This window comes from Hyperolius riggenbachi, chromosome 3 (genome assembly GCF_040937935.1).
Source record: "Hyperolius riggenbachi isolate aHypRig1 chromosome 3, aHypRig1.pri, whole genome shotgun sequence".
Classification (NCBI taxonomy): Eukaryota; Metazoa; Chordata; class Amphibia; order Anura; family Hyperoliidae; genus Hyperolius; species Hyperolius riggenbachi.
The window spans coordinates 506,725,764-506,751,782 of NC_090648.1; the positions used below are offsets into that span (position 1 = coordinate 506,725,764).

Genomic DNA, 26,019 nt, shown 5'->3' on the forward strand with positions numbered 1-26,019 from the left:
ATCTTTTCTTTTTGGTTCTATACAGTCTATTTGCATCTGATGGGGCACTTATTATGGTGTTGTAAATTTAATGTAGACTCATTTTTGTTTGTCAGTGGATCCGTCAAGACAGCCGCTATTTTTGACATTGGTATCCGTGGTTCTGGTTTTGGTCCGGGCTAAAAACCGGAGCCACGGATACGTTTTTAGAACAAGTGTGAACCTACTGTGACTGATCAGGTTATTCTAACTCGGCGCATGCAGGTTTTGTGTTAAAGTCTATGTCCAACCTCCATTGCAATTCATAGTCATTATAACGCATTATAACGCGTGCGCATAACCACTGTGCCTCTAGCCTCAGGGATGGTGCACCCTAGCGCTTTAAAAAGCACTTGGCTAATGTATTTGAAGGGGATGGATCACACCATAATGATGTGATTTTTATGCAAATGCAGACGTGGATCCTGCAGCATTTCTGAGACGATTCAGCCTCAATGTTAAAGAGAAACTCCAGCCTAAACAAACATACTGTCATTAAGTTACCATTAGTTATGTTAATTAAAATAGATAGGTAATATAATCTCTTACCCACCCTGTTTTAAAAGAACAGGCTAATGTTTGATTTCATGAGGGCAGCCATCTTTTTGGTTGAAAGGAGGTGACAGGGAGCATGAGAGACAGTTCCAACTGTCCTGTGTGCTTATCACCCCTCCCAGTTGCTAGGCATCGTGAATAACAACATAGGAAATCCCATCATGCTTTGCACAGCATCAGGGAAAAAAAGCCCGGGCAGTTTTCGGAGCTTAAGCTTTTGTGCAGCTAAAAATAATGCATATTTAAGAAAAACAAAGTTCTGATGCTGTGAAACTATTAGGCTTCTTGCACACAGGGACGTTACAGGCGCACGTTAGTGCAGCCTGTGACGCTCCCCCAACGCACAGCAATGTAACACAAGTGGGCTGTTCACACATTGTAACGCAGCGTGCTGCATGCTGTGCGTTCTACTCGGCTAAGCCGCGTTAGACTGTTTGCACATGCTCAGTAGTGTTGGGGAGGAGTGGAGAGCGGACAGGCACATGGCTAATTAATATTCACTGCACTCAGTGACGTGCAGTGTTTACTTCCTGGAGCGGCCGCTCTGTGCGGCGATTGGCCGGCCGGGACCACGTGATGCCGCATGCGTCCAAGAGTACGCATCACGGCATCACGGACGCCAGAGTGAGCTGCACAACGCGGCTCACTCCGACGTCCAAAGCAGGGAGCACCAGGCGTTGCGTTAGGGGGACGTTATGTGCCCTATAACGTCCCCTAAATGCAACGTCCTGGTGTGTAAGTAGCCTTAAAGAAACACCAACCTTTTCAGTGCTGCTGAGTAGATTTTTAGTCTTCAGGTTCACTTTAAGTACTGTATAGGAAAAGTTGAAAATCGCTAAAAAAATGCAATAACAGAGCGATTTTCCAAGCTTTTTTTTTTTTGCAAAAGCTTTACACTTCCAGCCCAAGCTGTACAAAATTAAAAAAAATCGCCACACCAAAATGCTCCAAAAATCGCTAGGCATAACTAGAAAATTGCTAGGAACATGCCTGGGGTCTCTTCTAAAAATCACTTCTAAAAATGCTTAGAGTTTGCGACTACGCTAGCGATTTTTGGTGTGCACTGGCCCTAAGTGTGTTTGAGGTTGGCTACAAAGCTTTTATCATGAATTATATCCTCTTACTTATTTTTCACCTTAACTGGCCAAACATCTATCGGTTTTGCGCCCTGATCGACCATTCAATACACTCATTTTATTGAATAGGATGAAAAGCATGCCAGATCGCTGATTTCCCCAATTTGGGCTGAAATCAGTCGAGCGTACTGAAAAGATCGAACGCAGATGTGGTTGATTGGGTACACAGCGGTAATGATTGATAAAAGCGGACGAGAGTCGGGTAATTGCTGGACTCTAGTCGCGGCCGCTGGAGCAGGGGTGATTTCAATGCACAGTCATTGGGGGAAGTGGGGGTTGTTTTAGGGGAATAACATTGGAGGCGATATCGGTGGAAGTGACATCACAAGGCCAATTCCTGAGAGATCTCATGCTGAAATCGATCAAGAATCGGACTGCTGTGTATGGGCAGCTGACAATTCTCTCTCTGATCAGATCCATCTCGTGTCGATCTGACAATACATCACTGGATGTATGAGTATTTTAAGGAAAGCTAAAGTACTGCTGCTATGTCTATGCACCCGGTATTCTCTGGAAGCTTTTGGAAACCAGAGGCTCGTCGTGGGTAGGGTGTGGAGGAGAGGGTAAAAACTTTATTGCACATTAAGCAGGGAGGAACTAGACATGAACTGATGATGAGATTTTGCAGAGCTTTTAGCATTGCAGTGCTGGCCACAAAGAGGTAATCTCTGAGCAGCAGAGCGAGAAGGTGGGCGGTGTCAGGTGATCAGCTCTGCGCTTAGGTCAAATGACTGTTTGGTTCCTCCTTCCAGCTCCTCCCTAACTTCCTCCAGTGGGGGATGATGGGATAGAAGGAGGAGTATGAGAAGCTCACAGACTGCTATTCAGTCTAAAATGCATCTGAAATTTACAGTGGAAGTTTTGGAAACCAAGCCAGTCTGGTTGGTAATAAGTAAAATTAAATGATGCAAAAAATGTAGCTGGTTGTTTAGGTGCCGGAGTTACAAAGTTCGCATTAGGCACTCAGAGGTGGGGGTTAGAGTCAGGCATTAAAGAGAACCTGTACTGAGTAAAACTATTTAAAATAAACACATGAGGTAACATCAAATGAACATTACATAGTTACCTTGCCATCAGTTCCTCTCAGAAGCTCACCATTTTCTTCTGACAATAATCCCTTCCAGTTCTGACAACATTTTGTCAGATCTGAAATCTATCAGTTGCTGTCAGGAAAATATCAGTTGCTGTCAGTTATAGCTGAGAGGAAAACTGATGTACCAGGTAATGTCCATGTTTCCCTATGGCTCAAGTGGGCGATGTTACAGTTGAACTGTGTGCTGACCAGAAAGCTGTTATGGGTAATGGCCATTTTCAAAATGAAGGACGGAAAATGTCCTTGATCACAGTGAACAAACAGGACAGGAGAAAGACACTGAGGAGTAGACTACATGGAAGGTAAGTATGACGTGTGTATGCTTATTTTGACTTTTAATTTTCAGTTCAGGTTTTCTGTGAGTGTGAGAGTGTGAGAGTGTGAGAGTGTGAGAGTGTGTGAGTGTGTGAGTGTGTGAGTGTGTGAGAGTGTGAGTGTGAGAGTGTGAGAGTGTGAGAGTGTGAGAGTGTGAGAGTGTGAGAGTGTGAGAGTGTGAGAGTGTGAGAGTGTGAGAGTGTGAGAGTGTGAGAGTGTGAGAGTGTGAGAGTGTGAGAGTGTGAGAGTGTGAGAGTGTGAGAGTGTGAGAGTGTGAGAGTGTGAGAGTGTGAGAGTGTGAGAGTGTGAGAGTGTGAGAGTGTGAGAGTGTGAGAGTGTGAGAGTGTGTGAGAGTGTGAGAGGTTCGTTTACACACTAAACGGGTGGATTAGGATTAAAGGGGGGGTGGGTTTAAACACTTAGGTGGGGAAGTTGGTCTAGGCACTTAGAGGGCATTTAAAGGGTGGATTAGGTTTAGGCATTAGGTGTGTGTGTGGGTGGGGGGAGGTGGGGGAGGGGGGCTGGGGGAGGGGGGCTGGGAGGGTCAGTTTAGGCACTTAGAGGGTGGATTAGCGTTAGGCATTAGGTAGGTTGGGGGGTTGGTTTAGGCGAGCGCAGGGTAAACTACGGCCTGCGGGCCCCGTGCGTTGCTTCTCCGGCTCTTCCAACAGGCGTCCGGATTCCCCTCCTTTCCCCTTCCCTCCGTGAAAATTTACGAGCAGACAGCGGGGGATTTGAAACAATCTTCACTCACCGATGTCCTGTGTTGCGTCCCCATGGCAACAGGGCGCCACATGGCGTGACATCAGGACACAACAGCGTGTAATGGGCTGGCACGTCCTGACATCACGTCATGTGACGCCCTGTTGCCATGGAGATGTGACGCGGGACATCGGTGAGCGAGGTGAGTTTCAAATCCCCTGCTGCCCGCTCGTAATTTTTCTCGGAGGTGTGGAGGAGGGGAGTTTTAATTTTGATTTTCCGTTTACTTCTATGGAAAATCAATCGGAAATCAGATGGGACATGTTGGAAATAATGGATCTGGCAGTAAATCTGCCATAAAATCTCATTGTGTGTACCTAGCATTAGAGGGTGGACAGGGCCGGTTCAAGTAACAATGGGGCCCTAGAGCAAGATTAGCCTGGGGGCCCCCAACAGACACCACTCGGACCAAAAAGCGTCATCAGAGGCCTTTTGTTGCAGCCAAATTTCCCTCCTGGGACCCTGAGCTGGCTGCTGACCCTCCCCCAATCATCCCCCAACTTAACAGACTCTGCAGTGTCCCTGGGGAGCAACAGTTCAGATGGGGGAGGTACAACTTGGGGGCCCCTACAGGCTCTGGGGCCCTGGGGCAACTGCCTATTATTTCCTATGGTAGCTCCGGCCCTGAGGGTGGATTAGGGTTAGGCATAAGGTGGGTGGGGGGTGTTTAGGCACTTAGAAGGGACGGTTCATTTAGAATGGGTGCCGGGTACTGCATAGGAAAATATCAATGAAATAATATACCAATCTTTTACTACTGGTGGCACCACCCTGCATTTAACTGAAGCAGTGATGAGAATGACTTGCGGCCATGTTCCTTACCTCTACTCTGTATATGTTGGAGGGGTGGTCCCGCTGGCCACACCCTGCAGTCATGGTCTTGCAGCAGCTGTCTGGTACGATGGTGCTGCTGCTATTAGCTGTCATTACATAGAGGCTGTAGCTCCAATCTTCATAACTCTCACTACCGCAACACCTAAACTGAGGGACAGAGAGAGAGAGATAATGCAATATATATCCACTAATAACTCAATCACCTCTAGCCAACTCGCCCCACCTCAGCAGCAATAATGCTTAATGGACCACTATGGTGAAAATCTTTAAAATGTAAAATACATGTAAATGGGGGGCACATTTATATATCGGGGGGCAGTGGCGGGGCAGACACGGCGGGCTCAGCCGATTCCCTGAAGATTTCATGCTGAAATCAGATGGGAATAGGCCTGTCATATATGGATAGCTTTGACAAGAGACACATTTATCTCTAATCAGATTCGATCAGAGATAAATTTGTCGAATCTGCCCATAATCGTCAGGTCTATGGCTACCTTAAAGAGAATCTGTATTGTTAAAATCGCACAAAAGTAAACATATCAGTGCGTTAGGGGACATCTCCTATTACCCTCTGTCACAATTTCACCGCTCCCCGCCGCATTAAAAGTGGTTAAAAACAGTTTTAAAAAGTTTGTTTATAAACAAACAAAATGGCCACCAAAACAGGAAGTAGATTGATGTACAGTATGTCCACACATAGAAAATACATCCATACACAAGCAGGCTGTATACAGCCATCCTTTTGAATCTCAAGAGATCATTTGTGTGTTTCTTTTCCCCTGCAGCTATCTTCCACTGAAGTGTCAGGCTATTTCTTTCTGCAGAGTGCAGACAGCTGTGCCTGTATGTAATTCCTCAGTATGTGAAAGCCCAGCCAGCTCAGAGGAGGATTTATCCAGCTTGTAAAAGATAATAGAGCAGAGAGAAGCTGCACTAATCTAAATATCACACAGGCAGTGTGCAGAGAGGGGCCTGGATGGGGGAGTTCATAGCAGAACCACAACACTGAAGAACTTGGCAGCCTTCCAGACACAGGCCTGACAAGTCTGACAAGAGAGAGATAAGTTGATTTATTACAGAGATGGTGATAGTAGAACGTGCTGCAGTAAGCCAGAACACATTAGAATAGCTTTTGGAACTTGTAGGATGATAAAAAACAGGATGCAATTTTTGTTACGGAGTCTCTTTAAGCGATCCTCAGCGATTAGCAATTTGCTAAATTTGCAAACCCGCTGTATGCAGCATTGTTTAGCAATTTTGGAGTGATTGCATTTCAGTGTCGTAGTAGAATTGCTGGAAAATAGCTTGGCAAATGGCAAACCGTTTGTGATTTCTGTAGTATGAAATGAGGCCTTAAACCGTAAAATGGGGCAAGCAGCATAACTAGATTTACTTACATCCTGTTGCAGATGGTCAATGGCATACGTGACGTCCGTCATCCCAGGCTGGGCGTAGCTGTGGACCATGGTCTCATTAAGGTATACCTTCAGCTCCTCGCTGATCTACAGATACAGAGAAATCTGATACCATAACGGGAATATCAGTTTTAAGTCTTATTTAAAGTTTATGAACAGTTTTAAAGGTTATTTGCAGGGGCGGACCTACCATGGAGTCCCCTGAATCATGTGATCCAGGAGGCGGTGCTTGAACAAGCAGTTTGGGCCACCTGGCGCCTGCCTCCTCTACGCTCTCCTGCCCGCCTTCCTGACACACACACACACTACTCTCCTCATCCAAGCATCCACTTCCTCATTCGACCAGTGGCACCTGCCGCGGCCAATTAGGCAGGCACCAGATCGGCCAATCACAGCTGCCCGCTGCTCCTTTTGCTAACTGGTGCCAATGTTCTTGAGGGCAGAACCATGGCACTGTCATTGGGCCAATCACTGCACTCGATTAGTAGCAGGGACAACTGATATTTGTGGAAAGGAGTGCAGTGATTGGCCCAATTGACGGTGCCGTGGTCCCGCCCACAAGACCAGCAGCACCAGTTAGGATAAGGAGCAGCAGGTGGCTGTGATTGGGCGGTCTGGTGCCAGCATCCCTGTCTGATTGGTCGCGTGCCAAAGCTTCCCCTCTGACTGGCAGATCAGACAGGGATCTATCTAATTGTTGATCTAGTTGCCATCATCTGATGTATGGCCACCTTTAGGAGTAAAAGCCAATTGAATAAAAAGCTTTATCTTTCAAGTGAACTGTGATCTGATTGGCTGACCTGAACTCGGAACTTCCTCTCTGCGCTAAAAGATAAGCAACAGCATAATAACCTTTAAAGTAAAACATTTGTTGCAGCTGATACAAATCTTGCAATAAATCTGCAGTGTGTCTACTTCCTGCTTTCATGGAAGCAGACATATTGTAAACATCCTGTGCTTTCAAATGAGCTTATCTGTCATGGCAGTCAGGTGACACAGGGGAGAAATCGTATTACAACTTGTGATTAGTCACAAATGAAGGGGAATTAGACAGGCTAAACTCTCTAAATACATACAGGGTCTATTTCTTTATGTTTTCCTTCTATCCTGTGAGTTCAGGTCCACTTTAAAGTGCACTTTACCAACAGCCTTCGCAATCTACACTGCTGAAAACATAACGAGATATGATGGGGGTCTATCGTAAAATTATTTATAAGATCCCCAAGTCTCTCTTTCAAAACATTCTCTTTAATGAGCTGTACCCTCTTAAATTAACAACTCGTACCTCCCAAAATTTTGAGATAAGGAAGGGGGGCACTTTAAGACACACCCCTGCCACACACCTAACCACGCCCCCACCACACCCCTCATCATGCATATCACAAGTTCAGAAGCAAAATATGTTGTTTTATCATTCAGACCACACTGGTCCCTTCCATCATCAGTAGTTGTCCTTCATTTTAACATTTGAAAATAATTGCTTGAACAAAAGTCAGACCGGCACCATTCATGTGGATGGTGCCGGTCTGACTTTTCTTCAAGCAATTATAGTCAGGGGTGCTGCCAGATTGGACCTAGGCACATCCACCTGCCCAAGGAAAAAGCGGTGCTTCACCACAATTCCAACATTTGAAAATAAGAAATAGATCAGTTTAAACAACGGGAATAAAGTTTAGAGTCAGTTAAACACAATTTACAGTAGAAAAATACATTGATCTGTACATCAGTTCTGAAACCATTAAACTCCTTAGCAGTAATCACAAGTTCAGCTCGGGGTGGAAAAAAATAAACCAGGAGCGGTAACCCCAAGCTGAACTCGTGGTAGCCGCTGGGAGGTCTATGCAAAGCAATGTGCGTAGCGGGCGTTCATCACTCACCTCCCGGGGGATCCTGACGTCGGCCACCATTCTTCTTCCTCTCCTCCGAGACTCTGCTTCCCCCTGCTGAGATCACCGTCTGTCGTCATGACAACAGCTGGCAATCTTACTATAGGGTTACAGGGCCACCCAGAGGACGGAGGGAGAACTGCAGCGCTGGATCCCAGGGAGGTGAGTGAGTGCTGGGCTGCTGCAGATCTCTCTGCGGTGTGATTTTTTTGTCCAGGCTTTAGTGTCTAGAAGCATGCTAAAAAATGGCACCGGTTTTAGACACTAAAATCTGGAAAGAATCAGACTGCCAAGGGGGTTAAGGGAGAAAGAGGGACAGAGGCAATTGGTTCCCAAAGAGGGACTGTCCCTCCAAAAAAGGGACAGTTGGGAGCTACGACAACTTGTGAACAATAGTAAATTAACGAACACCTCAACAGTTGACTTTTGCTGGAGCCTAATGAGTGATTGTAGATACTGTTTACTACCCCGAAAAGCTCTGCCAAATGCTATGCCTGCTTGAATTTGCCAATATGTAGCCAGACGGTACTGCGCCCCCCATCTCCCACCCCCCATGTTTCTTGGCTCCACAATAGGGACAGTCATTCTGTAGAGCAGTATGTAACACTCACCATTTCATAATATATGTATGCCAGGGCACCTGCCGCAAGCTCTGCAGCATACACCGAAATAACGATGATCAGATACTGAAAAAGAAAACAGGTTTAGAAAGAAAAATGCACAAAAAATGCCATTATTTATAAAGGGTCGACTCTTTTCTGCCTAACCCCGGGCAAAAGTTTAAATTCTTTGGTAGAGACAGTATTCCTATAATATCCACATTGTATTATTTATTTATTTTAAGTATTTATATAGCGCCAACATCGCTGTACAGAGTATATCTAGTCTTGTCAGTAACTGTCCCTCAGAGGTGCTCACAATCTAGTCCCTGCCATAGTCATATGTCTATGTATGCATCATGTAGTTCATGTATCATAGTCTAGGGCCAATTTATGGAGAAGCCAATTAACTTATTTGTATGTTTTTAGGATGTGGGAGGAAACCAGAGTGCCCAGAGGAAACCCACACTGACACAGGGAGAACATACAGACTCCTTGCAGATGTTGACCTGGCTGGGAGGATCCGATCCAGGGACCCAGCGCTGCAAGGCGAGAGCGCTAACCGCTACGCCACCGTGCTTTAACTGCTTTAAAGAAATGTTTTGTTTTTTTAAATATAGTGGGCAGTGATGAGAAAAAGTGCCGATATTCTTTTGGCATTCATTTTCACGGAAAAATTGTTAAATCTGACTTTTGAGCAAAAATGCCATCGAAAATTATTTTGTAATTGTTCACATTTTTGCAGCACAAATAGGATTTTTTGCATTTTTGCGAATTTTCACAATATTGCTAAAATACATTGTATTTTCATGGAAATTGCTCGAAATTGGAAAAGTTATTTTCGATGGGAGTTTGAGAGCAACGCTGATAGCGGACCATAATGCACTTTACTTTTTCTCCTCAGTTTTCTCCTAGGAGATATTTTTTATCTTCTCTTTAAAGAAAACCTGTATTGAGAAAAACCTCCCCTGGGGGGTACTCACCTCGGGTGGGGGAAGCCTCCGAATCCTATTGAGGCTTCCCCCGTCCTCCTCGGTCCCACGGCGGCGGAGATAAAGCTCCCCGAACAGCGGGGATGTAAATATTTACCTTCCCGGCTCCTAACGCCGATCCTGCGGGCCTGTTTTGCAGGAGATCACGCGAGCTAATGCGCGCGCATCTCCGCTTGGTAGGCGGAGCTCCGCCCGCCTTCAGTCTCCCAGCAGCTAGGAGACTGTTAGAGGGCTAAACCACTGTCTTTTAGCAGGGTACAGCGCTGCAATCTATATGTGCAGGGCCGGGCCGAGGCATAGGCTGGAGAGGCTCCAGCCTCAGGGCGCAGTGTAGGAGGGGGCGCAGAATTCATTCAGCTGTCATTCCTAATTGAGTTTGAAGCAGAAAGAAATAAGAAAAGGGGATACATAGCAGTGACTGCAAGCCAGATAACTAGATATTAAGGTGTTGGGGAGGTTGTGGGCCCTGTGGCCCTCTTAGTCTAATAGCAATCAGTGTGTGACGGCTGGGGTGGGAGGGATGGAGGGGCGCACTTTGGTGTCTCAGCCTTGGGTGCTGGAGGACCTTGTCGCGGCTCTGTATATGTGACACGGCTGTCCCCCTGGGGAAGACAGAAGTGATCGGCTGTCATAGGCTGAAGTCTATAACAGCTGATCACAGGGATTGGCTGGCGGGGGGGGAAGGAGGGTTTTTGAAAAAAAAAAAAAAAAAAAAAAAAGAAATAAGGAAATTTATTACAAAAATAATAGAATAAATATTTACAAAAAAAAAAAATAAACAGCCTGGGAGCTATCAGACCCCACCAGCAGAGAGCTCTGTTGGTGGGGAGAAAGGGGGGTGGCTCACTTGTGTGCTGAGTTGTGCAGCCCTGCAGCAAAGCCTTATAGCTGCAGTGGCCCTTTTTGTGAAAAATGGCCTGGTCTTTAGGGGGTATAAAGGGACCCTGACCTCTAAAAAACGAAATTGGTACTTACCTGGGGCTTTCTGCAGCCCACCGTAGGTCGGGAGGTCCCCCAGCGGCGTCCTGCCTCCTCTCCCGGTCCCTCCGCCACGTACCGCATCGGCGACACCCGGGGCGGGTGTCGGGCTCCCACTCCCTGAACCGGTGTCGCCGATGCGGTACGCGGCAGAGGGACTGGGAGAGGAGCCAGGACCACGCCGGGGGACCTCCCGACCTACGGTGGGCTGCAGAAAGCCCCAGGTAAGTACCTATTTCGTTTATTTTTAGAGCTCGGAGTCCCTTTAACACTACGGTCTTCAAGTGGTTAAAATAACTTTTCAGCATTTTGCAATTGAAAAAAGTACCAGTATCAAAAAGTAGGTGAAAAGTACTATCAACATTATTTTCAGTATTTTCTTGCTTGCTGGGGATATCAAAGGTTTTTTTATTGGCAGGGTATGAAAATATCACCAAGGAGAAAGCTCAGGAGAAAAGGGGAATGGCAAATGTGCCCTTGTCAATAAAATACCTTTTATTCCCCCCAGCAAGCAAGAATATACACAAAATAATTTTTTGACAGGACTTTTTCTGCTACTTTTGGTACTTTAAAAGTAATTGCAAAGTGCTGAAAAGTTTATTTAAAGTTATTTAAACTACCAAAACCTCAGCCGTCAAAGACCCGAACCTCATCAGTGAAGCACAGTACAGGATGGCGAAGAACAGCACAGGACAGGGGGAGAACAGCACAGAGCAGGCCGATTGGGCGCTGTGGTTGGTGACAGTGGGCCTTAAAGAGGAACTTCAGCCTAAACAAACATACTGTCATTAAGTTACATTAGTTATGTTAGTTAAAATAGATAGGTAATATAATCTCTTACCCACCCTGTTTTAAAAGAACAGGGAAATGTTTGATTTCATGAGGGCAGACATCTTTTTGGTTGAAAGGAGGTGACAGGGAGCATGAGACACAGTTCCAACTGTCCTGTGTCCTGATCACCCCTCCCAGTTGCTGGGCAACGTGAATAACATAGGAAATCCCATCATGCTCTGCACAGCATCAGGGAAAAAAAGCCCGGGCAGATTTCTTTGATGGGGCGGAGCTTAGCTTTTGTAAAGCTAAAAATGATGCTTTGGTAAGAAAAACAAAGTTCTGATGCTATGAAACTGTTAAAGAAACACCAAGCCTTTTCAGTGCTGCTGAGATTTTTAGTGTGGAGTTTCACTTCAAGCAGTAAAATGTACAAATCCGGCCATGAACATTACTCTCGCGCATGCTGGAACTTTGTATGGGTTTTGGATTAAAATGCCCGTGGGAGAAAAAATGACAAAACGAGAAGAGTACCAATTCAGGAATCATAGCGATCTAATCATGGCAAATGAACAGGTTTGATTCCCGTGGGCTTAATGCTATGTGTTCGGCACAAATTTGCATCCGCGGAACATTTAAAGGGAGGAATGAATGGGTGGAATCTGCGTAAGAATTTGAGTGGAAAGAATTGTGTCTGTGGGAATCTCACCTTCAAAAGAGGCGTAGAGGCAGCTTATGGCGGTGCCACCTGCCGGGATAAAAGAGGCGCTCGCGGTATATTTATCTCACTGGAAGCATGGTTAATCGGGAAATTAAACTGTACATAAAAAAAAAAAATGATCTCCTAAAAATAACGTTTACCTAGACTGACAAAACGAGGTTGGAACATGCAATTACCACCTTTTAAAGAAACACTGAAGTCTCTTTTTTGTACCTGATTTTCTGCTTAAAGTGAACCGAGGATTATTTTTATCTCCCAGGTCAGCTCTATAGCAAATTAAAAATACATTCTAAAAACGTAGTTTATTATAAAAAAAAAACAACTTTCATTTTACCTCATCTTTTTACATTTAAAGTGAACCAGAGAGGAAGCACCCTTGTGTATTTTACCATATATATCAGTAAGAACATTAGAGAAAACACTTACCCTGCTCTCTGTTTCATCCTCACTGCTAAAAGTGTCTGTTATCAGCTGTGATAAGAATCCCGGACTGAGCATTCACTCTGGCTTTGCAGGGAATAATTATAGATGAGTCATTATAGCAGAACCACAAGGGGGCAGGCTTGGGCTTGAAAAGACACCAGAGAAGACAGACTCAGCTATAATCTTTCCGTAGCAAAGCTAGACTGAGCTCAGTCAGGGATTCTTATCAGAGGTGATAACAGTCAGATTAAACAGAGAACAATGAAACAAAGAGCAGTTTAGGTGTTTACTGTCATGTTCCCACTGATTTATAAGGTAAAATACAAGAGGGTGCTTCATCTCTGGTTCTCTTTAAGGGTTAAGATAGGCACCTCTTCCATCTATCAAAGGAGCAGCAACAGATGATAGAAGGCAGATAAGAAAGCACCTCATTAGACTTAATTGATCATAAACAAACCCTGAGCCTTCCCTTCTGAACTTCAAACAAAAAACATTAGTCACACTCACACTTGGAGAATCTCACACCTAGCCTGGATAATGGCAGTGGAAAAGCAGCAGGGAGTTGAACTCCTGAAAGATGGCAGCCCTTTCAGCTATTTGAAGCCAGGAGCTGCTTAGATCCCATTAAGTCCTTTTCAGCATTAAATTCTAAGTGGATTCCCCCGCATTCCCACAGCAGAACAAATGATTTATTGCCCAGAAATAGCCCAGTAAAGTTCCACGACTTTGCAAGTCGCAAGTTTTGCTGCCTGGGGGAAGCAGAGCTTTCGCAGTAGCTCTACCTCCAATCCAGTCAATCTCTGGTGATCTCCGCCTCTCAGTGAAAGAAGACTGAGAGGGGCGGGGAGAGGCGGAGATCGGTGGAGATTGACTGGACTGTAGGCAGAGGTACAGCGCAAAGCTCTCCCTCTACCAGGAAGAAAAATCTGCAAGCCCTGGAACTTTGCAGGACTATTTCTGGGCAATAAATAACTCATTCTGCCGCGGGGAATTTAATGCTGAAGAGGACTTTATAAGAACATAAGGTAAAAAAATGAGACTTCAGTGTCTCTTTAAATACATTTTTTTCTTTAAGGAGGTAATTTTTTTCCTTTTTTGCCCAGGAATAAATGTAGTCAATGGCTGCTTTAAAGGACCACTCCAGTAAAAAAAGTAAGCAGTTAAAATCTGACACAACCAGGTTTTTGGACTCGTCCATCTCCCCATGGAGGATTTTTAGGGTTTTCTTTGTTTTCAACAGCATTTCTTGAACGGCAGTCTAACTGCAAAAATAGTAAAATACCAGCCTACTCATAGCCGGCCTTTGATATGAGCGACCGGAGCGGTCGCTCAGGGCGCCGGCTTTCAAGGGGGTGCCTATAGCTGGTTACCTATACTGAGGGCACCAACACCTGGCTACCTATGCCGGAGTCACCTACGCCTGGCTACCTATGCTGGAGTCAACGCCTGGCTACCTATGGGGGCAATGGAGACCTTCAACTGACTTCCTATACTGGGGGCACCTATACTTGGCAATCTATATTGAGGGCACCTACCACCTACACATGAGATCCTATACTGGGTGCACCTATACCTGGCTATACTGAGTCTGATGGCGTTTATTTTGCGGGGGGGGGGGGGGGTAGTGGGCGCACTGCGGCTATAACGCGTGGTGCAAATTCTCGGTGCTGTGCTATCATTCTAAATTTGAAGGGGGGAGGGGGGGGGCTAACTCTTCCACTGATTGTTTTTATTAATATTCTTGAGAGGTTCTAGCCTTTATTTTTAAGTATATTCAGGATAATGAACTCTTTCCATCCATAATAGTATTTATTCTATTACACATATGTGATGTATCACGGAGATCTGAGCATTTGGCGTGATGTGTCATGACATCAAAAAGGTTGGAACCACTGTCCTAGGAGATATTTTAGGAGAACGGGTGAACTACATATGTGCCTGTGTTTGCGTGTGTGTGTGTGCGCGCACGCTCGAAGAAGATGAAGGGGGGCACAAAAATCAGGTTTTGCTCAGGGCGCCGTGAAACCTAAGGCCGGCCCTGAGCCTACTCCCTCACACTATTTTGGCAGTTAGACTTAGAAACTGCCATTGAGGAAAAGCTTTTGAAAACAAAGAAATCCCTGAGAATCCCCCACAAGGAGATGAACTAGTCCAAAACAGATTTTAGCAGCTTAATTTTTTCCCTGGAGTGGTCTTTTAAATGAAAAGACACCTGAAGTGATTTAAAAAAAAAAAAAAAGATACCTCAGTAGTGAGAAGTAGAAACCCAAATTCTCCCGAACACCACACTTCAGCACCTGAAGAAGAGGACAGGGTCACGGGGAAGCATTGGAGTCACGTGTGTGAACCACAAGTAAGTGAACTCCCTGTGACCCTGCCCACTGCTTGGGGTACTGAAGGGTGGTAAGTTTCCGTTTTTAGATTTCAATTTCCTGGTAATCGGCCTTGTGCCCCCTAGTGTACATGTACCTACTGGGCCGCTGCATTAATACTTTACCTCTCTGCCGCTGTTTCCGGACTCCTCATTCAGGTTAGTGCCTGAAGCTACAATATAGAGCCAATCAGAAGGTATACACAGGCTGGAGCTGAAAGCAAAATCGTAATCGAGGAAACGGGCATGGATCAGGACTGGCGGCAGAAAGGCGTAGTAGGGGTCACAAGCAGAGGTCCATGGCAGGCAGCAAACAATAGGCTTGGTCGAGGTCACAGGCTAAGGTCAATAGGCAGGTAGCAGGCAATAGGCTTGGTTGAGGTCACAGGCTAAAGTCAATAGGCAGGTGGCAGGCAATAGTCTTGGTCGAGGTCATAGGCTAAGGTCAAGAGGCAGGTGATAGACTTGGTTGAGGTCACAGGCTAAGGTCAAGAGACAGACGGCAGGTGATAGGCTTGGTCAAGGCCACAGGCTAAGGTCAAAAGGCAGACAGCAGGTGATAGGCTTGGTCGAGGTCACAGGCTAAGGTCAAGAGGCAGACAGCAGGCGATAGGCTTGGTCGAGGTCAGGCTAAGGTCAATAGGCAGACAGCAGGCGATAGGCTTGGTCAAGGTCTTAGGCTAAGGTCAATAGGCAGACAGCAGGCGACAGGCTTGGTCGAGGTCACAGGCGAAGGTCAATAGGCAGACGGCAGGCGATAGGCTTGGTCGAGGTCACAGGCTAAGGTCGATAGGAAGACAGCAGGTGATAGGCTTGGTCGAGGTCACAGGCTAAGGTCAATAGGCAGACAGCAGGCGATAGGCTTGGTCGAGGTCACAGGCTAAGGTCGATAGGAAGACAGCAGGCGATAGGCTTGGTCAAGGTCACAGACTAAGGTCAAGAGGCAGACAGCAGGCGATAGGCTTGGTTGAGGTCACAGGCTAAGGTCAATAGGCAGGCAGCAGGCGATAGGCTTGGTTGAGGTCACAGGCTAAGGTCAATAGGCAGGCAGCAGGCGATAGGCTTGGTTGAGGTCACAGGCTAAGGTCAATAGGCAGGCAGCAGGCGATAGGCTTGGTTGAGGTCACAGGCTAAGGTCAATAGGCAGGTGGCAGGTGATAGGCTTGGTCGGGGTCAAAGGGTAAGGTCAATAGGCAGGCAGCAGGCAATAGGCTTGGTCGAGGTCACAGGCTAAGGTCAATAGGCAGGTGGCAGGCAATAGGCTTGGTCGAGGTCACAGGTAAAGGGTCACAGTGGGAATCAGGCAATAATAATAGGCACAATGAGTTCTGGGAACAAAGCTGCTGTGAACAGACAGCAGTGATGTCCAGGCGAGGCTGCCTTTTATCACACAATCTAGCCAATTTGGCACCAGCCGGCAGATTTGAATTTCGCATGCGTTTTTGCGTTCACATTCACACGCATGCGTACTTTTGTTCGCATGCCCATGCAAATTTATGTGCACTTCATGCTGTGCACATGCAGAGGCTGACGGTGATGTGCGATGCAACGTGGCCAACTGAGACCATAACGGCCAGATTGTGGCCATTCCGGGACGGACACAACTCCCAAGGAGTCTGTCAATATCCATTCAATACATTTTACCAATTTTGCGCTGAAATTGGTTGCGTCATCGATTGGGCATGCTTTTGGCAGCACTTTTGGATTGCGTTGTGCGCTAATCTCATTTAACGTATTTGAATAATCTAATTTTCTTGCACTTCAGTTCATAGACTCCGTAATAGATCTAATATGCTAATTGCCATTGTTTTTCGAGAACAGTAGCATCTAAAATTAGCACTTTGCCTAAAACAGATTGTGCGCCGTTTAGAGAACTGCCCCCTTGGTAAGTCTTGACGAGCTTCAGAACGAGGGACTTATTAAAGTTTCCAGTAAGTTTCCTCTCCTGGGGAACCCATGTTCCATTCTAATGTGAATTTTATCTTCCATAATTAGACCTTTAATTTAGAAGCTCTTTTTTTCCCTAACTAATTAGACAATCAATTAATTTTAAGGTTCGTCATTGCGGTCGCATCTGTCTTTCTCGGTCTGTTTCTTGCTAATGTATACTGCGGAGAAGTGTTCAGCACAGCAGACAGCAGCAGCAAGGCAAACTCTAGTAAAAGCTAATTGAACAAGGCAGAGTCCAATAGCAATCACGCTGATAAGTGAATAAAAACAGTGTAAGCAAAGTGCTGAATATTAAGCATTTTATGAGTGGAATGTGACTTTTCTGTCATGTGTAGATCTAGCGAGTGGGTGGGTTAGTCAGATCTCGTAGGAAGAGAAGTAGAAAATAGATAAGTGCATGGCATAGGGACGCGGGGGAAAATGGGCCCCGGGTAAAGCCTATATAAGCCTAAACAATAAATACCATTGTGAATTGGGTGCCAGATGAACACCAACAAATATTTACAGCAGTAATGACAATAGTAAAACACTGGTAACTTTTACCACTATTTTACTACAGCTAAATGTAACCCTACTCTCACACAGAACCCTCCTCCTCCGACGCCTAACCTTACAGTGAACCTTCGGACTAAAAATCTACTCAACAGAACTGAAAAGGCTTGGTGCTTCTTGAACAGTTTCAGAACTTTGTTTTTCTTACCAAAGCATCATTTTTAGCTGCATTTTTAGCTAAGCTCCACCCATCAAAGAAAACTGCCTGGGTTTTTTTTCCCTGATGCTGTGCAAAGCATGATGGGACTTCCTATGTTGTTATTCACGTTGCCTAGCAACTGGGAGGGGTGATAAGTAGTGTTGGGCGAACAGTGTTCGCCACTGTTCGGGTTCTGCAGAACATCACCCTGTTCGGGTGATGTTCGAGTTCGGCCGAACACCTGACGGTGCTCGGCCAAACCGTTCGGCCACATGGCCGAACTAAGAGCGCATGGCCGAACGTTCCCCGAACGTTCGGCTAGCGCTGTGATTGGCCGAACGGGTCACGTGGTTCGGGCCCGAACGCGCTCTGATTGGCCGAACGGTCACGTGGTTCGGGTAAATAAATATCCGAACCACGTCATATCTCCGCAATTTCTCTGTGGGTTTAGCTTTGGGTAGGCAGGCAGGGTAGTTCGCTCTCCAGCCACGCTAGCCAGGGTCCCCCCCAGTCATTGTGTGTCACTGCTGGGAACAGTAGTACACCGCTCGCTCAGCCACACTATATATAGCATTGTTTACTGCCACTGTGTACCTCGCTCAGCCACGCTATATATAGCATTGTGTTTTCTGACACTCTGTGTACACGGCTTAGCCTGACTAATATAGCATTGTGTGTACTGCCACTGTGCACATCGCTCAGCCACGCTATATATAGCATTGTGTTTTCTGACACTCTGTGTACACCGCTCAGCCTGACTATATAGCATTGTGTGTACTGCCACTGTGCACCTCGCTCAGCCACGTTATATATAGCATTGTGTTTTCTGACACTCTGTGTACACGGCTTAGCCTGACTAATATAGCATTGTGTGTACTGCCACTGTGCACCTCGCTCAGCCACGCTATATATAGCATTGTGTTTTCTGACACTCTGTGTACACGGCTTAGCCTGACTAATATAGCATTGTGTGTACTGCCACTGTGCACCTCGCTCAGCCACGCTATATATAGCATTGTGTTTTCTGACACTCTGTGTACACGGCTTAGCCTGGCTATATAGCATTGTGTGTACTGCCACTGTGCACCTCGCTCAGCCACGCTATATATAGCATTGTGTTTACTGCCACTCTGTGTACACCGCTCAGCCAGACTATATACCGTTGTTTACTGACACTCTGTGTACACCGCTCAGCCAGACTATATACCATTGTTTACTGACACTCTGTGTACACCGCTCAGCCTGACTATATAGCATTGTGTGTACTGCCACTGTGCACCTCGCTCAGCCACGCTATATACAGCATTGTGTTTTCTGACACTCTGTGTACACGGCTTAGCCTGACTAGATAGCATTGTGTGTACTGCCACTGTGCACCTCGCTCAGCCACGCTATATATAGCATTGTGTTTACTGCCACTCTGTGTACACCGCTCAGCCAGACTATATACCGGTGTTTACTGACACTCTGTGTACACCGCTCAGCCTGACTATATAGCATTGTGTGTACTGCCACTGTGCACCTCGCTCAGCCACGATATATATAGCATTGTGTTTTCTGACACTCTGTGTACACGGCTTAGCCTGACTAGATAGCATTGTGTGTACTGCCACTGTGCACCTCGCTCAGCCACGCTATATATAGCATTGTGTTTACTGCCACTCTGTGTACACCGCTCAGCCAGACTATATACCATTGTTTACTGACACTCTGTGTACACCGCTCAGCCAGACTATATACCATTGTTTACTGACACTCTGTGTACACCGCTCAGCCTGACTATATAGCATTGTGTGTACTGCCACTGTGCACCTCGCTCAGCCACGCTATATATAGCATTGTGTTTTCTGACACTCTGTGTACACGGCCTAGCCTGACTATCTAGCATTTTGTGTACTGCCACTGTGCACCTCGCTCAGCCACGCTATATATAGCATTGTGTTTACTGCCACTCTGTGTACACCGCTCAGCCAGACTATATACCGTTGTTTACTGACACTCTGTGTACACCGCTTAGCCAGACTATATAGCATTGTGTGTACTGCCACTCTGTGTACACGGCTCGGGCCAGACTATATAGCATTGTGTGTACTGCCACTCTGTGTACACGGCTCAGCCAGACTATATAGCATTGTGTTTACTTCCACTCTGTGTCTGCTGGGCCTGGGAACAGTAGTACACCGCTCACCCGCCACTGTATAGCATTGTGCTCTGTGTCGCTGCTGGGAATAGTGGTACACCGCTCACCCGCCACTGTATAGCATTGTGCTCTGTGTCGCTGCTGGGAATAGTGGTACTGTATAGCATTTCTGTACTGCCACTGTACTGCTGCCAGTCAGCGTGTACTGTAAGGATAAGTGAAATGAGGAAGAAATACGGTGAAAGAGGAAGGGGCAAGGGAAGAGGTGTTTCCCCTGACGGTTCACGTACAGGCCACAGGGGAGCACCCAAGAAAACCCACTCAATACCGCCCATGTTGTCCAGGACAACAACCCTCACAAATCCAAAAGAACAGGACCAGATAATTACTTGGATGGCCTCTCAAGCGTCCAGCAGTGGGTTAAGCAGCACCAGCACATCACGCACGAGGTCCGAGTCCTCAGCCAGTTACAAGGAGCCAGTGGGCACAAAGCTGACACAACCGGCAGCGACACCACGCACACAACTGCCAGATAACCAGTCCGATGAATTACCTCAGGACACAATAGGGTATTCGCAGGAGCTATTCCCAGCCCAACAAACTTCCACCTTTCAAAGGTCAATGGAGGAACAGCCAGAAATGTTGTGCCCGGATTCACAACCATTAACTGTGGGAAATGCACCGCGCACTGAAATACAAGGCGAGTCCGAGGAGGACTCGGAAACCCAAATCCCAGAGCAAGTTGGGCAGGAGGGGTTGCAATTGCAGGAGGTCGGCCGACAAGATCTGGAAGACGACGTTGGAGTGAGCTGCGCAGAGGTTGTTCTGGGGAGCTCTACTCCACAGCGGCGGCCCCCCACAATGACATATGACGAGTTTCAGGAGATGGAAGAGGAGGGTATGGACAATGTGGACATAGACCCAGATTTTGTTTGTGACCGAGAACATCGCCGTCGTAGCAGCAGCACAGATGAGTCTGTTGAAGAACCCACTGCTGCACGAGTTCGCCTTGTGCCACAAGGTAGGCGGCGCGCAATTTCAGGCACCGCAAGCATGGAAGTTCAAGTGAGAGGCAAAAGAGGCGCAAACAGAAATCGCCAGCAAGGCAGGTGCTCCAAAGTCTGGGCTTTCTTTGAAGACTGCACTGAGGATGTTACCATGGCGATTTGCAAGGTGTGCAAGACCCGCCTGAGCAGGGGGAAAAGTATTAACAACCTCTCCACCACCAGCATGAGCCGCCACATGCTATCCAAACATCCCACTCTGTGGGCAAACTCGGCAGGACAGGGTACCAGCAACACTGCCTCCCTTGGGTTCACCAGACTCACCACCAGACCCGCCTCAGCAGCAGCAGTAGCCCAGCCATTGCGTGGTTCACAACATTCACAAACATCAGACGACGCTGACACTGTCACTTTCCGGAGTAGTGCTCTTGAGGTCTCCCAGTGTTCATCAAACACAACAACCAACAGCCCTTCCGTGTGCAGCGCTACGGTTCAGTTGTCTGTGTCGGAGATGTTTGAGCGAAAGAGGAAATTGCCAGCAAATGACCCCCGGGCCGTGGCAGTAACAGCCAGCATAGCCAAGCTTCTGGCCTGCGAAATGCTGCCATATCGAGTGGTGGAGACAAACAGCTTCAAGGGCATGATGTCAGTGGCCATCCCACGTTACGTGGTTCCCAGCCGCTACCACTTTGCACGCTCTGCAGTGCCTGAGTTGCATGAGCACGTGGTCAGCAAAATAACCCGAAGCTTGAAGAATGCCGTTGCCTGCAAGGTTCACCTCACCACTGACACCTGGACGAGTGCGTTCGGCCAGGGTCGATACATCTCCCTTACCGCGCACTGGGTGAACCTTGTGGAGCCTGGCAGCGATTCCTCACCTGCTACGGCGCGGGTGTTGCCCACGCCGCAAACAGCTGCACTGCCGTCCCTCCCACTGGATAACAACAGCAGCACCTACCTCTCTGACTCCTTCTCCTCCAACGCATCTCAAAGCTGTACCTCATCCGGAAACGCTAACCCAGCAGCAGTAGGATCGTGGAAGCAGTGCAGCACAGCTGTTGGCATGCGTCAGCAAGCGTTGCTGAAGCTGATCTGCCTTGGGGATAAGCAGCACACAGGGGAGGAAATTTGGAAAGGAATAAAGGAACAGACGGATTTGTGGCTGGCACCGCTGGATCTGAAACCGGGCATGGTTGTGTGTGATAATGGGAGTAATCTCATTCGCGCTTTAAGGTTGGCTAAGCTGACACACATCCCTTGCCTGGCGCACGTGATGAACCTAGTAGTTCAGCGGTTCCTGAGGACATACCCAGGCGTGGCCGATCTTCTGTTGAAGGTGCGTCGAGTGGCCAAACATTGTAGAAATTCCAGTACTGCTTCGGGGGCACTCGCCAAGATGCAGGAGCGCTTCAATCTCCCCCACCATCGCTTGCTGTGTGATGTCCCTACGCGATGGAATTCTACGCTGCACATGCTAGCCCGCTTTTGCGAGCAGAAGAGTGCAGTGGTCCAGTACATGACGGCGCAGTACCGAGGCGCATCCGGACAGCTGCCAAGCTTCTGTGGATCCGATTGGGCCAACATGTTGGACCTCTGCCAAGTCCTCCAAAATTTTGAGCAATCCACGTTGCTTGTGAGCAGTGACAACTCTTCAGTCAGCATTACCATACCACTGCTGTGTTTACTGAAGAGGTCAATGTTGAAAATCAAGGAAACAGCTGTCATGATGCAACTGGGGGAATCTGAAGGAGAAAATGATCAGCGTGATGGTACCAACATCAGGCCATCCGCCTCAGGAAACGCTGGCCCCAGCAGCTATGACGAAGAAGAGGAGGAGGAACAGCTGGAGTTGGAGCAGGAATTTCATGCCACCACTGACGAGGGCCAGAGCGGTGCACGTTGGACTTCCACAATTCAGCGCGAATGGTCAGCAGAAGCAGACCAGGAGGAAGGTGACGACTATGATGCATCACAACAACTATCACAACGCTCACAAGAGGATGATGAGGATTCTGGTAGGACTCTGGCACACATGGCTCAATTCATGCTAGACTGCATTGAACGCGACCCACGCATTGTGCGCATTCTGGACAACACCAATTACTGGGTTTATACCCTTCTGGATCCACGGTACAAACACAATGTTCCAAAACTGCTTGAAGAAAGAGTCAGACAGGTCAAAATGGAACAATACCAGCAGGCCCTTGTGGAGACTTTAGAGAGGAGATTGACATCCTCCCCCTCCTCTAGCCAGTTGTACGCCGACAGACTGACTTCCGCAAACCCAGGACGACCAGGAGGGCAGCAAACAACGCAAGCCGCAGCTAGTGCCCAAAAGGGAATGGTATCGGCAGTGTCCTTGGAGTGGGAAAATTTTCTGACACCCATGCAGCAGCAGCCCACTGAACAGCAAGCATGCAGATCCACCTCCAACACCGATCGCCTGGAGAAGATGGTCAAGGACTACATGTCAGATGACGTAGCTGTGTCAAACAATCCATCTGCACCCTTCAACTATTGGGTATCGAAGCTAGACACCTGGCACGAACTGGCAATGTACGCAATAGAGGTGCTGGCTTGCCCGGCAGCCAGCGTTATGTCGGAACGCTGTTTCAGTGCTGCCGGAGGCATCGTCACAGATCGGCGTATCCGCCTCTCCACAGAAAATGCAGACCGTCTGACTCAAATTAAAATGAATCAATCCTGGATTGGAAATGACTACGCAACACTCCAGGACCCCAACCAAGTAACATGACCAATGAACATCTTGGATGGTGTAGCGTTTCCGGTCCCTGTTTATTGAACCTCTCATCTGTATTACATTTATGACTGCATGGCGGCAAAAAGCATTGCTGCTATATCCGCACGCTTTTTGTCCTCATGCAAGGCCTGGGTTGTTGTGTCTCAAAAAGCATGGCCTTCTCCTCCTGCGCCTCCTCCTGTTCCATCACGTCTGCTGCTGCTGGGTTAGCGTTGCCGCGTGGTCCCTGTTTATTGAACCACTTATCTTTATTACATTTATGACTGCATGGCGGTACAAAGCATGCTATCCGCACGCTTTTTGTCCTCATGCAAGGCCTGGGTTGTTGTGTCTCAAAAAGCATGGCCTTCTCCTCCTGCGCCTGCTCCTGTTCCATCACGTGTGCTGCTGCTGCTGCTGGGTTAGCGTTGCCGGTCCCTGTTTATGGAACCTCTTATCTTTATTACATTTATGACTGCATGGCGGTACAAAGCATGCTATCCGCATGCTTCTTGTCCTCATGCAAGGCCTGGGTTGTTGTGTCTCACAAAGCGTGGCCTTCTCCTCCTGCGCCTCCTCCTGTTCCATCACGTCTGCTGCTGCTGGGTTAGCGTTGCCGCGTGGTCCCTGTTTATTGAACCACTTATCTTTATTACATTTATGACTGCATGGCGGTACAAAGCATGCTATCCGCACGCTTTTTGTCCTCATGCAAGGCCTGGGTTGTTGTGTCTCAAAAAGCATGGCCTTCTCCTCCTGCGCCTGCTCCTGTTCCATCACGTGTGCTGCTGCTGCTGCTGGGTTAGCGTTGCCGGTCCCTGTTTATGGAACCTCTTATCTTTATTACATTTATGACTGCATGGCGGTACAAAGCATGCTATCCGCATGCTTCTTGTCCTCATGCAAGGCCTGGGTTGTTGTGTCTCACAAAGCGTGGCCTTCTCCTCCTGCGCCTCCTCCTGTTCCATCACGTCTGCTGCTGCTGGGTTAGCGTTGCCGCGTGGTCCCTGTTTATTGAACCACTTATCTTTATTACATTTATGACTGCATGGCGGTACAAAGCATGCTATCCGCATGCTTCTTGTCCTCATGCAAGGCCTGGGTTGTTGTGTCTCAAAGCGTGGCCTTCTCCTCCTGCGCCTCCTCCTGTTCCATCACGTGTGCTGCTGTTGCTGCTGGGTTAGCGTTACCGGTCCCTTTTCGTGGAACCTCTTCTCTGTATTACATTTATGACTGCATGGCGAAAAAAAGCATGTTACCTGTGCAAAGAAACATGACATTTTCCACATTTAAAAGACAGTTTTTCCTTTGAAACTTTACAATCAATTTTCTCAAAAACTATAAGCTCTTTTTGCAAAAAAAATTTTTCCTCTTGTACCCACTCCCAAGGTGCACATACCCTGTAAATTTGGGGTATGTAGCATGTAAGGAGGCTTTACAAAGCACAAAAGTTCGGGTCCCCATTGACTTCCATTATGTTCGGAGTTCGGCTCGAACACCCGAACATCGCGGCCATGTTCGGCCTGTTCGGCCCGAACCCGAACATCTAGATGTTCGCCCAACACTAGTGATAAGCACACAGGACAGTTAGAACTGAGTCTCATGCTCCCTGTCACCTCCTTTCAACCAAAAAGATGGCTGCCCTCATGAAATCAAACATTTGCCTGTTCTGTTAAAACAGGGTGGGTAAGAGATTATATTACCTATCTATTTTAATTAACATAACTACTGTAACTTGATGACAGTATGTTTGTTTAGGCTGAAGTTCCTGCGTCTATCAAAAAAGGGCGCCTGGAAAAAAGGGCGCGGGGTATAGCCGAAATTTTAAGTTTTAATGCAAAACCATATTTATCTTTTAAGGGGTTGTAAACGAAAATGTAGTGCTAAATAGGTTAAATAAACGGAAATGAAATGGCAAAATACCGTCTATAACAACAAACGAATTCTGAAAAGAAACGTCAAATATCGTCTATAACAAAAACGATATTTACACTTGTATTAAGCATAGCAATGCAATGGTAGGTTTTACAGATAGTTTACTGTAATTATACGTAACTGTAGGCTCACACAGATCTCTCTCTATCCCTATCCCTAACCCCTAGACCCCTCTTAGTTTAAATATATATAATTTAATAAATTGTATATATTACATATATTGTGCTGTAACTATACCTAACCTTACTCTCACAGAGTGCCCTCCCTGTACCTATCCCTAACCCCTAGACCCCCCTGGTGGTGCCTAACCCTAAGAACCCCCTGGTGGTGCCTAACCCTAAGACCCCCCCTGGTGGTGCCTAACCCTAAGACCCCCCCTGGTGGTGCCTAACCCTAAAACCCCCCTGGTGGTGCCTAACCCTAAGACCCCCCTGGTGGTGCCTAACCCTAAGACCCCCCTGGTGGTGCCTAACCCTAAGACCCCCCTGATTGCGTATATTATACTGTAACTATACCTAACCCTCCCTGTACCTATCCCTAACCCCTAGACCCCCCTGGTAATGCCTAAACCTAACCATCCCCACCGCACAAACACACTAAACACATATAAACAATAATATATTTAATCCTTAAAATACTTCTCTACAAATAACATGAATAAAATAATTTATATATTTGTAATAGAATAAA

The 26,019-nt window shown here is 47.1% G+C and overlaps 1 protein-coding gene across 2 annotated transcripts in view; it reads right to left on the reverse strand.

Moving 5' to 3' along the window:
• LOC137561770 (tetraspanin-11-like) overlaps positions 1–26,019 on the reverse strand; it is a 152,768-nt gene that overhangs the window by 12,016 nt on the left and 114,733 nt on the right. For both annotated transcript variants that reach the window (XM_068273126.1, XM_068273125.1), the window contains exons 4-6: positions 8,626–8,700; positions 6,111–6,215; positions 4,702–4,860 (exon numbers count right to left, since the gene is read on the reverse strand). In XM_068273126.1, coding sequence (XP_068129227.1) covers positions 4,702–4,860; positions 6,111–6,215; positions 8,626–8,700 — 339 coding nt within the window. The remainder of the gene's footprint in view (positions 1–4,701; positions 4,861–6,110; positions 6,216–8,625; positions 8,701–26,019) is intronic.